Here is a 16,351-nt window from a genome sequence, read left to right on the forward strand (position 1 = left end):
AAATTTTGAGGGACTGCAAGTTTGTTTTGGAGTTTAGTTGCCGTGTTCTGAGTGAAGATTGAATACTTTGCCTCTGTCTGAAAAAGTTGTGCTGTTTTACCAAAGCTCCAGATTCTGGAGGGATGTGTAGGAAGAAGTGGAGATGAAAGTGACCTCAGCAGATGGCTCAGCCTTGGAAGGTGTGGGGACATGTCACAGCCATGTTCGGGGGGTAAACTTTCTAAAGTGGGCAAACCAAAGGCTGTAATAGACTTACCTTGAAGAATAATATTCATCCAGGTGTAGTTTATTCCAGAGGTTAACTCGGATGGCCATAATCAGGTAATTTAAAAATGTATTACATTTGTTTAATCCTCCAATCCTAGATGTTTTTCTTTTGAATACATTGAATATGTTTCTAATGTGCAGAACATTTCTCCAGGAACTCTGAACATTGGCTCTCTATTTCCCTCCCAGAGCCTTCCTTTTAATCAAAGCATTTCTGGATAATTTTATTGAGCTAGAGATATTTCAGATCTTTTTTCCTAAAGACTGAAGGATGTGAATTCCTTATTAAGCATTTTGCCACTTTGTTATTTTGGTTTCTTAAACAATCACGAAGTGAAATTATAAGGTGTGAGAAATGTGAGAAGGAATGAATTCTGAAATGGAGGGCTGCTCTGTGTAAATATGATGAAATATTAATGAGTTCTTGTTTCATCTTCTTCAGGGATATCAGGGAATGTCAGGATCACCAGGTGTTCCAGGATCCCCGGGGATACAAGTATGTGATCTGTATATACATATTTTAGAAATACCATTTCTAGTGAACCAAAACACATAACTAACAGAATTTTATTTTGTGGTTAATTTAGGGAGCACGAGGACTACCAGGTTATAAAGGAGAATTGGGGAGAGATGGAGAAAAGGTAAATACATACAGGCAAATGTGTGTTCAGTTGTTTTAGTCACTCAAAGACAAAGGATGCAATCTGTGATGACTCCCATTCAATAGTGTTCGTCTTGGTGAATTCCAAGATGTCAGCTCAGAAATGTGTCAGTGGCCATTGGCTGATCAATCTCACAGGAGGCTTTTATCACTAGATCAAAGTGGTTATCATTAGATGACCACTGTCAGATGGCACAGGTATTGGCATTGTCCTGGTACCATATTCCTTCTCTGTGATTAAGATCTGTAGGGACCTACCTTCTTAGAGGGAAGAGCATTATGTGAATAGAGTGTGTTCCCGTGTTAGCCACAGACAGCCATTTGTCCATCTCCACAGCAGAAATCTATCTCAGCCTTTCTGGACTTCTTTCTTTTGTAAGGATTCAGTGGGTACACAACATTTGTCTGATTTCCTTTTTTACAGCTTTGAGATTTGCTATGTTCTTTAAATATGTTCAATATTTTAGTACCTCCCCAGGGATCTAGTCCTGCATCCAGGTACCTGGTCCACATCCAAGATGCCCATTGGAATTTGCTCGAATCCCCATGATGATTTGTTAGCTTAATTCCTAAAGCACAGTCATATTTCTACATTCTTTGAAGGCCTTCTGTTTGCTCTTGATAAAAACCTGTACTAATTTTCTAGCTCCAATACTTGCAAAATGATTGCCTTTTAAAAATAGTGTGCACAGCATTCACACTTGAGAAACACTGATCTGGACTCCGTCTATTTTATGTTTTTATGGTTGCTTATGCTGGTTACAGAAAATTGTAGCTGCTCTAGTACGATCTCTGGATGGACCCCTGGCAGATCTCATGATGGGTCTGCTGCTTTCAAACTGTTTGATCTTGGCACGTGACTTGATGTCTTTGAATCTTATTTTCTACATTGACTCAGTGGGGATTTCTTTTTAGATTTGTTGTAAGGATTAAATGCGATAATATATGAAAAATACTTAGTGTGGTCTCTGGTACAGGGTTTTCTTTAAATAAATGCCTGTTGTTTTGTTGTTCTGTTTTGCTTATCAAGGAGTGAGGTTGTGGTTGGAATGTCACATGGGGTGGGTTGGCATGTGTCATGGGCAAGAAATGTTAGAGCAAACAGAGGGTTAGTGTCTGGAAAAGAAACAGAGAAGATGGAATAGGTCAGGACAGCTCTATAATGTGGGGAGAGCCAGGGAAGTCAGAACAACAGCAATAATTGATAGAACTCTGGAAGAAGTGGTACAAAATCCTCTTGTCTCCTCAGTGGCCCTGGGCCTCTATGAATCTTTTTAGCCACTGGCAATCTCTGCCTATTTAAAATGATGGAGGTGCATCTTAAGAGGTGCTGGAGAGCAGGCCAGGCCCACAGGAATGGAGATGTCTTATATTTGTATGCTCTGGGGGTATCATGAGAGACCTCTGATCTCCTCTAGGGGAATGGGGGATTCCACTATGAAAGTGTGGATACCTGTTCCTAGGAGACCACATGCCAGGCACCTCACCCACATTCTAGTTTACAAGATTGTTGCTGTTTCTTTAACATTCTCACAAGTAGCCTGATTTGGGGATGTGGGGAATATATAAAAATATGCATGTATGAATAAGTGTATTTAGGAATGGATGGATGAATACATTTACTTGTTTTTGTGTTGATTTGGGTTTTAGAGACCCAAAATAAAAAGGAGGCTTTTTATTCATTTATCTTAAAAGAATTGGAGTAAAATACCTTATTTAAAAGTAAAGAGCAATAATCTATGAAATAGAAGCAGGCTCATAGACATAGAGAACAGACTTGTGGTTGCCAAGGGAGAGAGGGATGGATTGGGAGTTTGGGATTAGCAGATGCAAACTATTACATATAAGATGGATAAACAACAAGGTCCTACTGAATAGCACAGGGAGCTATATTCAATATCCTGTGATAAACCAAACTGAAAAGAATATGAAAAAGAATTATATATATATATATATAAAATCACTTTGACATACACTAGAAACTAACACAACATTGTAAATCAACTATACTTCAATAAAACAAAAATTTTTTAAAAGAACAATACTTCTATTAGTCACATCTTAAGGTAACTGCTCTATTGTTTTGGGTCATTGCACTGTGTTTAAAATAGAAGTGGGTAACTTTTACAAAGCCACACATTCTATTAAAGAAGATAAGATGAATAAGATGTATGTTTATGTAAAGTTCTTTATTTTCAGACCAGTAGTGATTTCATTCAGTGTTGTTTTCTGAAGTTCGTTGTTTGGGTGTCAGCCCTGATTGGCACGGTCATTGTGGGCCTAAAATCACCATGTGCTGCCTCTAAATTCCCTCCTTACATTCCTTCTGGCTGCAGGGATTTCTTTATTTAGAGCTACAATAATTTAGTGAGTTAGTTAAAGGCGTTTCCTTGGGTGTTCCTCTGGAATACAATTTGTTAACTTTCAGAAATGGGAAGGTTGAAAACATACCCTGGAGATGGCCTTGACTTGTGATCGCTCAGGGCATTTTTTCCAGACATCACCCATGGTCTTTAGGGGATTGTTCCACATGGTAATGTTCTCTATTAGGATATTTTCCCAGAATAATTTCCATTTTGTGGATTTCCACTGAAATTCCCATAGGAGTTTCCACTTAAGATAATTAAAATTATATGCACTTTCTTGCTGACTATAACCTTTGTTCCTCACATATCAGAAAATAGAATGTGTATAGATTTTGCATGGGTTTTTTCCCCTGAATTTACAAAATTGAAAGGACCCTTTATCCACCAAATTGTCTTCAATTGGTAACTCATTTTATAACATGCTTTAAAGATATTCCTTGGACTCTAAGAAATACTTTAAGTACTTCAAAGAACTTCCTCAGCTTTAAGGAAACCTAATATATTTAAATCGTGTGGAGAAATATACTTTGTTAAAACTTACGTTAAGCTGGGTTGGTTTTTATGGGTTTTATGGGTTTTCTAATTGAGTATTTCTAATTGGTTATATGGGTTTTGTAACTGAGTATGAAACTTTCTATGGCAATGCAATTCTGGAGACACAGGAAGTATTAATAATTTTTTAAATCTAGCCAGATTTGTACCAACTCATCACTTGGCTTCTCTGGGTTTAAGAAATAAAATATATTAATTCTATCTAAGGTATTCTTATGGAACCAATTATACATTTTGTTTAGTTTCTTCATTAGAGTGTTAAACATTTGAATTGTCCTTTCAAGATCTCACTGTCCCGTTGCTCTCAGCATCCAGAACAGAGTATCATGTAATGAGCGAGCCTCTCTTACATGAATAAACCCCATTATCTGCACTTTGAAAGGCAAAAGCTGAAGTGATGTTACAGCGATATCTATTACATAGTTGGTCATAATCAAGGAACTCCAATATATACGTTGAGAGAACAGTAATAAAGGACCAAGCTGAAAAGTGTTATTAGGGAATAATATGTAAAAAATTTAACATGCTAGTGGCTTTATTTCTTGCAGAGTTCCTGAAGACAAAAAAAAGTTTAAAAAATTAAAACAAAGCCAGTAATGACAAAGAGGGAGAAATAGAACTAACTTAGGAAAGTGGCCATCTTTCTCTTATTTCTCAAATAGGGAGAGTAATCTACCCATGTAGCTTTCTGATAGCACCATGACCCAAACACGGGATTATGTGTGTGTGTTTTGCAGGATGGGGAGGCTTAATGCAGTGACAGGTTCCAGGCTGTTCCCCAATTTCAGACTGCTTAACCTTCCTAGTCATACTTCTTAATCTCTTTAAAGCCTGGTTTCCCAAATCTAGAAAGTGGGACTATAAGTATTTCTTCATAGCCTTTCTGTAAAGACTAAATAAAATCATGCATGTACCTGGCCAAAATTAAACACGGTAAGTTAGTGATGATGATGATGGCGATTTGTAAATGTTTCCAAAAATATCTTTAGTTTATCCCTTATTGTTTCTCACAGTGTTGAAGTGCCCCTTATGAAGCAATCAGACAGGAATTCCCTAAACCTCTTCCCAACCCACTTAACCTCTTTGCTGTGTGTGTACCTATATTCTACCTTCTCTTCTGTTAATATGGATGAACTGTCCATGTATAATGTCCAGCCCTCCTCTGTGCTCTGGGTCTCATCCTTCTCCATTACTTTGTGTTATTCATTAGCCCCTCTCTATTGTGTTAGTAGTTTTTTCTTTCTTTAAAAAAATTATTTTATTCCTGTGCTAAAGATGCAGACGTAGAGAATGGACTTGAGGACATGGGGAGGGGGAAGGGTAAGCTGGGATGAAGTGAGAGAGTGGCATGGACATATATACCCTACCAATGTAAAATAGATAGCTAGTGGGAAGCAGCCGCATAGCACAGGGAGATCAGCTCGGTGCTTTGTGAGCACCTAGAAGGGTGGGATAGGGAGGGTGGGAGGGAGACACAAGAGGGAGGAGATATGGGGATATATGTATATGTATAGCTGATTCACTTTGTTCTACAGAAGAAACTAACACACAATTGTAAAGCAATTATACTCCAATAAAGATGTTAAAAAATTTATTTTATTGAAATATAGTTGATTTACAATGTTGTGTTAATTTTTGCTGTACAGCAAAGTGACTCAGTTATACACACACACATACATATATATATATACATACATACAGTCTTTCTCATATTCTTTTCCATTATGATTTATCACAATGTATTCAATATAGTTCCCTATGCTCTACAGTAGGACCTTGTTGTTTATCCATTCTCTGCATAATAGTTTGCATCTGCTAATCCCAAACTCCCAACACCTTCCTGCCCCACCCACTTTGGCAACCACAAGTCTGCTCTCTATGTCTGTGAGTCTGTTTCTGTTTCATAGATAAGTTCATTTGTGTCATATTTTAGATTCCACACATAAGTTATATCATATGATATCTGTCTTTCTCTTTCTTACTTCACTTAGTATGATCATCTCTAGTGCTGCTGCAAATGGCATTATTTCATTCTTTTTTATGGCTAAGTAGTATTCCATTGTATATGTACCATATCTTCCTCTCCTCCCTTGAGATTTTTATGGTAATATTATTAAATATAAATGTATATGAGTTTAAATGTATGTGTCAAATGTATATATATATTTGTGATAAGCATAGCAATAATTGATATATTGGTATAATTAATGGTATAATTCACATAATAAATAATAAAATATTATTAAATACATATCTACACACTCTTTTTTTCTAATAAATATTTTGTTTCATCTGAATCTGGAGAAATTGTGAAATTGTTACAAGCAAGGATTTTTCAGAAAACTTTCCCTCCTTCTTATGCAAGGAGTGGTACCACATTTTCCTTCTTTCCTACCTCCTTTCCTCAGAGGCTTTTCTTCCAAAGCAGCAGGGCCTCCCAAAATGTTCTCTAAAGTCAGGCTTGGTTGAGCATCCCTCCGTCTGTCCATGTGGTGCTGACCTGTGTATGCTCAGGTTTTCACTACTTCTGTGAATGTTTTTGCAAAGTTTTGATTGTTTTCTGATCTTTCAGCCTCTTTTCTTTTAGGGCCCTATAATGGATTCAGCATCTCAGTTTATGGTGATGAACCATTCCTTCTATGTCCTGCCTCATTTCTTGGCTGCTCGGCTGCTTTCTGTCCTGTTTGCTTTTTCTCTACTGGCATCATTAGGAAACTTACAACTTTTATTGAATTTTTACAGGATGCTTCATCTTGGTTCTAAACTCTTATTTCTCGTCTTCATTTTGGGTGTGCTCTGTTTTATGGTCATGGATAAACTGTGGCAGGGACCGTATATTAGGAGCTTAGGAATCTACTTTATTCCTAGACCTGAGTAGTCCAAAGGTGATGCCCAAACCCAAGGGGAAGGCCCATCACACGTTAGAGAGGGAACATTTTAGTAGATTTAAACACTTCCCAGGAAATCATTATTTGTTCTGGTCCTGTGTGACACTTAGTGGTTTTTAACTGAGAAGAGAAGGAACAGGAAGATGTGTAAGGCTTTTGACATGTTGGGTGCTGAAGGTGTTTCCTGTTGTGTGTACGTTTTTCTGTTTTATTTTTAGACATGTCTTGTGTGGATATTATCCACATACACTGCCTATCACATGCCATCCTCACAAAAAGTCCTATGAGGTTAGTAGAGTAAGTCATGCTCTGCCCGTTTTACACTAATTGTAAAGTAAATGAACCCTATTGTACAGTTTCGAAACTGAGAAATGAGGAACTTCAATCATCTGCCTGAAGTTACTCAAGGATCAGGAGTTGAAATAAAATGTCTGGATCTCAGTCTGGCTTTCTTTTCTTTTCTTTTCACCATATTTTTCTGCTTTGGCCAAAATTGTTTTTAACAGTGTGATTTCTTCCTCTTTTGCTCTATGCCTGCATCATGAGAAGGCCCAATGCCTGTGAGCAGCTGAGGAGGGGGATGAGGAGGAGGGGGAGGGAAGGGGGAGGGAAGAGGAAGAGGGGGGAAGAAGGCGGAGGAGGAGGGGAGGAAGGAGGAGGTTGGCTAGATGAGTGATGGTTTGCACTGATTGTGCCATGATAGTGGATTCATGGTCTTACTTTTGCATGTGTACCTGTGAGATGTTTCCTCCATGTCTCAAGAATACAGGCTTTAAGAAAGAAAGAAAAAACTCTCTCAAGGGAGGAGGGATAGTTCCCTGTAGATTGTAGATCATCAAACTTTTTTTTTTTTTTTGCTGTACGGGGGCCTCTCACTGCTGTGGCCTCTCCCGTTGCGGAGCACAGGCTCCGGACACACAGGCTCCGCGGCCATGGCCCGCGGGCCCAGCCGCTCCGCGGCATGTGGGATTTTCCGGGATCGGGGCACGAACCCGTGTCCCCTGCATCGGCAGGCGGACTCTCAACCACTGCACCACCAGGGAAGCCCCGATCATCAAACTTTTAAACTGCAAAATCTTTGCAGTGAAAGTCTTTGGGGCATGTAGTCCCATACATATGTATGAATTATATGCAGTGCTACTGAATAAAGGATCATGTGCATTCAAAACACAGACACACTGAGAAATTTTGAAAGAATGAGATTTTTAAAATATTAGTTTTCATATTCTCTTGCTACTCAAATAAATAATCTTGATGTAACTTTGGAGACTGAGACTCTAGATCAACCTGTGAGATTGGCAGGCTCATCAAAGGCTTGTTATCAGTCAGGAAGCTTCGAGGCAACCTGGGGAAAATGGAACCAAGTTACTGCAATCATTGGATTCTCTTTGATTCTAATCTCTTGTAAACTCAGTGGGAATCAAGAGTGTGACTCCTCAAAATAATTTTTTCATTGGAATTTTCTTGGAGGACTCAAGAGTGTTTACTATATTTTAGAAAATGAAAGTATTTGCATATTCAGTAAATTATCATTGATCACAAGCAAGACATCAGCTAGGATAGAGTAGGTTATGTTGCAATAACACACAAATGCCAAATGCCAATGCCTTAAAACAAAAAAGCTTTATTGCTCATCAAACTGAACACTTATTAGCAGACTCAGGCTAACAAAAGTATCACCCTCTAGATTATAGCTAATTACAGTAGCAGGTCCCTAGAGAATCAAAGAGTGGCTCATAAACCACTTCCATTCATCTTTAATTAGCTAGAGCAAATTTTGTAAACCACACCAACTTCAAGAGTCAGGAAAGCGTGATTCCCTCCCCCTGCTCATATGCTTAGAAGTAGAGAGAATCTGAATATTGATAAATAATAATCATGTCTACTAAGATGAAATAATAATGCATCAAGAACAGATTTTTGGGCTTACCAGGTGGGGCAGTGGTTGAGAGTCCACCTGCCAATGCTGGGGACATGGGTTTGTGCCCCGGTCCTGGAAGATCCCACATGCAGTGGAGCGGCTGGGCCCGTGAGCCATGGCCACTGAACCTGCACATCTGGAGCCTGTGCTCCGCAACAGGAGAGGCCACAACAGTGAGAGGCCCGCATACCGAAAAAAAAAAAAAAAAAAAGAACAGATTTTTTTCCAAAGAGATTGGTGTCTAATAAAGCACACAATACATACAAAGTAACTATTTTAAGAGAGTAAATGTTAAATGCCAAAGATTAGAGTTGAATAAAACTCTAGGAGTTGAGAGGAAAGTTGAAAATTCAAAAAGGCTTCAGGAAAGAAACTGTAAACCGAAGGTTAATCATAGATACAGACTTATAGGGGCTGTTCTTACCCAATTTAAGAAACCTCTATAACTTAGGGAGGCAGTGGTTCCTTACTGTACTTTGTGTGTGTGTGTGTGTGCACATGTGCGTGTGTGTGTGTGTATTATCAACAAGACTGTATGAACATCTTTGTATATATTTCTCAGTAACTTTTTCTGAGTATATCCATAGGAAAATTTCCCAGAAGTGGAACTGATTAGAGAATCAAAGAGTTAAGTTCATAATTAAATTTTGAGGCAAATTGCTTATTTACCTTACAGAAAGTGTGTACTCCCCTAACAAGTGTGTGAAATATCTTTCTTCATACCCTTATCAGCACTGAATTTCATTAAATTTCTGATTTTCATCAATATATGTTAAAAAAGGTACTGGTTTGATTTGCAATCCTTTATTAGTGAATAAGATAAAGTACCTGTCATATGATTTTTGGAAATATTGTTACTTCTCTGTAATTTGCCTTTTATTTATATCCTTTATTTTTTCCTACTGGGCTGTTCATCTTTTTAAAAATTGATTTTTATATGCATGTCATAAATTGTGTGAAAATATTTTTTCTGGCTTATGTGTTTTGATTTGGGTTTTGGAATTTTAGACATACAGAAATTTTAACTATTTATATATATATATATATATATATATATATATAAAGTTTTATTTCTTTTCTCCTATGTTTGTATCTGTATAGAAAGGTTCAGCATTCTAACATTTTGAATATAATTACTCCTGCTTTGATTTTTGGAATTTTTATATTTTAATCTTAAATTTTTTGATATTTGGAGTAAAGTTAGATGAGTATTCATATTTTCCCCTTTCTTCTCCTAAAAGGATAGCCAGTTGCTAAACAGTACTTTTGAAATTTCACTTTTTTTCTCATTTATTTGAAAACCATCATTATCACTAAATTTCCATTCTCATTTGGGTCTGCTGTTTTTGGCTTTCCCTTCTGTTACATTTACCTGTCTACATCTTCTCCACTGCCAAACAGTTTTAATTTTTGTCACTTCATATTATGATTTAATACTGGCAGGCCTAGTCCTTCCTCATTATTCTTTATGATCAAAAATTTCCTGGCTATTCTTACATGTTTATTTTTGCAGATAAAGCTCAGTATCTTTTCTTCAATTTTTTTTAGAAATTCCTATTTATGATTTAATTAGGATTCCTTTGAATTTATGGATTAGCTTTAGAAGCACTGACATAATTTCAATACTGAATTTTCCTATTCAAGATTGTGATTTATCTTTCTTTTTATTTCAAACTTAAAACTCAATGGAATAATATTAAAATTTTATTTTTTATTGGTTCTCAACATTATCTAAGTTTATATGTAGGAATTTTTATCTCTTTTGGTCCTATTATAAGTGGAACTTTTTCTTTAATATATTTTTATATTGGTTATTGTTTATACATATAAAAACTATTCTGTATATTAATTTTTAAGACAGCAATTAACTGATTTCTCATACTAATTATTTCAGGGTATTAAGTATGTCGGCATATTAGACATGTAATCATAAATAAAGACAATTTGTTTTCTTCCTTCTAGGCTTTACCTCTCTTATTTTTATATTTTGTCTAAACTCATGGGCTAGTCAAAACTGGCTAGAAAAACATTAAAAATAGTGGTAATACTGGGCAACATTGTTTTTAAACTTCAAACAGTCACAATCTCTTTTAGTGCAGGTTTGTGGCTCTTTTGGAAGAATAATTCTCTCAACAGCAAAATACATATTTGTAATTTTGTATCTTTGACTTTTGATTCCAGCCAGTAACATCATCCACAGTCCTGTTTTAGTCATGGCCTTTCTACATTAATTAATTAGCTATTAATAATTAATAATTTATTTTTCTTGAGCCACTATGTCCATCTTGAGAGAATGTTTTGGACCCACCTGAACTGATTTAGAGAATTTGAGAATGGTGTTTATGGCCACACTCTTGATTGGTCCTTCCCAGAGGCTGAGTTTCGACTGAACTTCTTTTAAAGGCCTTCTCCAGTTTCATTATTTGCCTGTCAGAGATGAGAAGAAAAAGGTGTATCTTCCCAATACCAGTATTTTGGGACTTGTTGTATGCCTTCTAACTATGACTTGCAAACTGGCCGATTCTTTTCTGAACTCATCTCTTTTATAGTTACCTTGTCAAATACAGCCAACGCTAATTGATTCACGATACCAACATTCTTTTTTCTCAGTTCTTTAGTTATGTTTATTGGATGCATTATTTGCCTTTGCAATTTATTAAAAGCAAAGTTTTTAAAAATCAATTGTTCACCACTGCATTCCATGAATCACTGTATTTCCAACCTCCAAAAATTATTTTTCACTGCCCACTACCTAGTCCCAAAGCCATTGCCAAATGTATTTTTATTTATTTATTTTTTTGCGGTACACGGGCCTCTCACTGCTGTGGCCTCTCCCGTTGCAGAGCACAGGCTCCAGACATGCAGGTTCAGCGGCCATGGCTCACGGGCCTAGCCGCTCCGCAGCATGTGGGATCCTCCCGGACCGGGGCACGAACCCGTGTCCCTTGCATTGGCAGGCGGACTCTCAACCACTGGACCACCAGGGAAGCCCCAGATTCTTTTTAATGTCTTAAACAAAGTGTTGTTTTTACCCGATTATTTTATTCTTTGGGCAAAGGATTATGAACATGGTGGTTGACTCCTAGTATGAAGTCTGAGACTTACAAAGTCTCAGGGAAGCCCCCAAATGTATTTTTTAATGTTTTTGTTTGGCAGCCTCTTCTTTCCTAGTATACCAATTTTTATATTAATTAACTTAGGCTAAGTTTTACTGCAGTAACTGATGATCCAATGGCTCAATGGCCAGCACAAGAGCATTTTTTTGTCTTTCATGTTATGTGCCTATTGTAGATAGATGTTGGCTAAAATTTACTTATTTGCTACCCATTACTTTTAAACCTTGGACACAACTTGACTGAGTATATTTTATTTGGGTCACACTTTCTTGTGTTTTGTATTTTGTAGGTATTGTCTTAGTATTCCCCAAGCATTTTGCTAAATTTCTCTGCCCCTCCCCCATTTCATTGCTGTATGTTAACATAGATGCTGTGCCTTTTATTTTACTTTAAAATCTTGCTTATGACTATGTGGGTAGCTTTGTCCAGATTATATATATTTTTTGGTTCCAATGTGGGTTAATGCTCCTGGTCTTTTCAGTTCATCTGAGATGAGTTTGTCTTATCTTCAGGAAAATAAAGTTTGAAGATAGTGTCTTCTATAAACTGTAGCCAGAGAAGGGAAGTCTTAGCTGGGACTTGGTTCATCCTTAAAGGGAATCCTGCTTTGCCCCTTTCTTCTGTACTTTTGTTAAGTACTCATTGCCCAGCTAAGTTCCATCTTATCAAGAGTGTATCTTAGTCTACCTGGCCTTCAACTGCTCATCTCAATTCAGCCTGAGTTAGCGCAGGTGTTTCTCTCACCATTAATTTATTAGATAGTGCTGGAAACTGAAAATGGAGTAGTAATGTTGCCTTTGAAGTGTTCTATGCCTTGAATAACTGTGTCACTCTTTAAAACATGTGGATAAATAACCCTCATTAAATTAAGATTTCTAAGAATTACATCCATCATAGATAACTGGTCACATCCTCTTCTCTCCCTACCAGACAAGCTAAAAAGATCATGAATTGTTTGTAGGTAATGTCTTAATTTGCCTAAATAAAAGTGAATTGACCCAAATCTTGCTGTGCCAGCCATTGGGCTTCTCTTAACTGTGTCTTGACAATTAAGATTTTTGAAGCTAAGGCAATAGCACCCAGTATGTCCCACAGAAATAAGTCTTAAAACGATGTCCATTAAATATCAAGCTGTTGTGATTTTCTCCATCTCTCCTCCTTTTGAGAGATGGCCTTTCCTTTTCATAAACTCATCTGGATAGATACCTACTATGAACAATTTCCTAAGATCAGCAATTGGAAGAAAATTCCACAGAATCCTAGAGTGTTTTGAGACCTTCAGCTCAGGGTTTGTCCTCACTGAGCTGGGACCTCGGAGGATGGCTCTCTCCACAGTCTTGGCACTTGATCATTTCTATTAACTCCTAGGCCTTGCCACTGTAAGAGCCCAAATATTTTTAGAATAGGTGGCTACTCTCTAAGGGTGGAGTCAGCATTGTTGATAAGATTCCCCTGGCCCCAAATACTTTCCTTCTCTGATTATAAATGAAACCCTGATAAATGAGGATTGGTCTTTCATAGAGATAGGGTTTTAATGTAGATGTGCACTGAACAGTTTGCAGATTTATTTCCAATGAATTTTGACAAGAATGAGGTGGAAGAATATATGTTGTTTTTTTTAGACTGAAATGTGTTTTCTTTAATTAATTTGTTTCATTTTCAGGGTGACCGTGGACTTCCTGGTTTTCCTGGGCTTCATGGAATGCCAGGATCAAAGGTTGAAGAAATCTGTTCTTAAACTTAAGCAATGCCATATTTTATTTCAAATTGAAAGTACTTTATGTTATAAATGGGTTATAAATAAGTGTTGATATATAAATTAAAGTATATTAAAGTAAATGACTGGGTTAAGATTAATAATCATAGTTTACATAAAGCTTTTACAAATTTCCTTTAAAATTTTCAGCCATAAATCTTATAGCATTTAAAAATTGATGAGTAGTTTTCATTACATAGAAATTCTCTTAACTATAAACCTTTTAGTATAAGGCCCTGTTATAGTAACAAATGCCCTGATTTTTCCTTGCTTTTGGTTATAAAGCCTGGAAAATAGGACTTTTGTAAACAAACTTTAAATAATTTATTTCTATTTTATTTTGATGTGGGCATATTAAACTCTGTTGTTTATAATTGGAATTGTTTTTTCTTTAATATATAAGCAAAATATTAGTTTTAGAGAAATTAAAATATTAATTTCTCTAAAATTCAGGATTTATATTTTTATCTTTTAGGGTGAAATGGGTCCCAAAGGAGATAAAGGATCACCTGGATTTTATGGCAAAAAGGGAAGTATAGATCCCAAAAGAAAGTATCCATATTGAACTTTCAGTACAATGGAAATAGAAAATTTGAATTTCAGTCCCAGCCCACTGTTGTAGCAATTAGCTTTGTTCACCTTTCTCAGGGGATTTATTCAGAACAATGGAAAAATAACTGTTGACTGTTATGCATGGTATTCTATAAGAATACTTTGTGTTATTGAGCCTTCTGAACTTTAAAAATATTTACAGAGAGATTCCTTGGAAGTGATAGCTGTTTAATAGTGTCCATTGAGAATCCTATTTTTTCACATTGAAGGAAATGTTAGTCTCTTTATATTTAAGATGCTCATTGTTTTTTACTTTTGCCAAGTAGTGGTTTCTGTGTTTAGATGCTTGTAATTCTGCATCCATCTTATCCTCAATGTCATGTTGTGTCCTGGTAAAATAATGCTTTGTTGAAAGCTGCAGGGCTAACGTAAGCTGTGGTTCTATGAATTCTGTCACTCCATAAGGAAGTTAGCTTACTTTCCTATTTAAGTTCGAGTTGGAATTTTAAAGCCTTATTGTAAGGATTGTTTTTAAGTGTTTATTTTTAATACAGGGTGCAAAAGGTGAAAAGGGGAATGCTGGTTTTCCTGGCCTTCCTGGACGTGCTGTGAGTTTGACAGAAAAAGTTCTTAAATATTTTACTTTAAATAAAATGTAACCTCTACTATCTTCTTTTAAAAAAAATTAGTGCAAAAAATATATTAAAATACTTGTATTTATTTTTTCAGGGAGAACCAGGAAGACATGGAAAGGATGGATTAATGGGTAGCCCTGGTTACAAGGTATTTACAAAAAAGAAAAAAGATTTCTGTAACTTGTGAGTGAATATGAGAAAAATGTACAGATATTAGACTTTTTTTATGTATGACATTGGTATAAAATGAATGAACTAAAAGTTGTTTTAGTGTAATTTTAAAATGATGATAAATTTATTTTGAGTCTATCATGAATTCTTCTGTGTTGGAAATAAAATCCCAGGATATTAGAAGGTTGAGCTTCTTTGATGAGCCATTCAGATGGGTTTGTTTGGTGGATTAGAGGCAGAAGTACTTAGCTGTGTCTCCCAAGGGATTACATTTTTTTTTCAGAGAGTAGGGACGGAACCCTTAACCCTAACAATTTCAACCTTAACCCTGACAACTTGTGTGGTGTGAATATGGGAGAATTAGAGCAAGAACAGCAAAAGTGCCAATCACTCACCAGTCCTGAAAAAACTCAAAGGCACGTGCCCTTACAATGGTGGGTTAACATCATCTTATTCTTACATAAAGAAACTTTTTTGGGTCAATTATCAAATAGAAACAGGCTTTCTATAGTGTGGCTTATTAAAGCAAAAGACATCAGGTAGGTATATGTATTCAAGTCAGTGTATCTAGAATGAGCCAACAATCCACATCATTGTCCTACTGTACGTTGTTTTGTTTTTGGTTTTTTTGATCCCTAAGGAGAGAATTTGTGTAAATCCATCAACCACCGAGACCACTTGATCAAGCATTGGATTTAGAGATGTCATCATTTTTCCTAATGGTCAGCACTTTGAAGGCCAAACTTTCTCAGAAATTCAGTCCAAATTTTCTTGGTCTATAGATGTTTTCCTTTCCTTTGGAAACATTGTCCATTTTTTCACTTAAAGGTTATGAAAGTTCTCCAAATATCAATGATTCCTTAAAGATTATAGATAGTACTTCCTGAATGTAAAATATGGGGGCCCATTTTCAAGAGCTTAGTCATGTGTTGTTAACTATATTTGACTGGTTTTGTATTTTATTTCCCATTTGTTTGTTGATTAAACAGATATTTATTGATATTTATTAGGTGCTGGACATATAGAAGAAAACAAAACTCTCATAGAGCTAATCTAGTTTCTCTATGTTAGAGAACACAGATTCTTCTCCTTACCTGCAGATTAGGGATTTATCTAATTTAATTTTTCTTTGTCTTCCATTGTCAAAAGGCCCTGTGCCCCAAGAAATGAGATTATACTTTTTCTGGGGTGGTAGAGTTTAGAGAATAGAAGCGAGTTGGAGTTCCATCTCTCAATGACTTTTTCTAACTAGCTGTATATCGTATGTCAAATTCTTTGACCTTCAGTTTTCTCCATTTCAAAAATGGAGTAAATGTTACCTACTTAGAATGGTATGGTAGAGAGAGAGTAAGATAAAGGAATAAGTGTTCAATAAGGAATTCGTTTACTGCCTATTTTTTTATTTGAACATAGCCTTAAGGTGTCTTTTTGAGCTTTTTTTAAAAAAACACTTTATTGAGGTATGA

At 36.2% G+C, this 16,351-nt stretch overlaps 1 protein-coding gene across 2 annotated transcripts in view; it reads left to right on the forward strand.

Annotated features, from left to right (window-relative positions):
- Positions 1 to 16,351, forward strand: part of COL21A1 (collagen type XXI alpha 1 chain) — a 179,095-nt gene that overhangs the window by 99,876 nt on the left and 62,868 nt on the right. For both annotated transcript variants that reach the window (XM_082637999.1, XM_082638000.1), the window contains 6 exons: positions 710 to 763; positions 855 to 908; positions 13,435 to 13,488; positions 14,003 to 14,054; positions 14,632 to 14,687; positions 14,809 to 14,862. In XM_082637999.1, coding sequence (XP_082494125.1) covers positions 710 to 763; positions 855 to 908; positions 13,435 to 13,488; positions 14,003 to 14,054; positions 14,632 to 14,687; positions 14,809 to 14,862 — 324 coding nt within the window. The remainder of the gene's footprint in view (positions 1 to 709; positions 764 to 854; positions 909 to 13,434; positions 13,489 to 14,002; positions 14,055 to 14,631; positions 14,688 to 14,808; positions 14,863 to 16,351) is intronic.

Source organism: Mesoplodon mirus (genome assembly GCF_964341445.2).
Source record: "Mesoplodon mirus genome assembly, chromosome: 12".
NCBI classification, from domain to species: Eukaryota; Metazoa; Chordata; class Mammalia; order Artiodactyla; family Ziphiidae; genus Mesoplodon; species Mesoplodon mirus.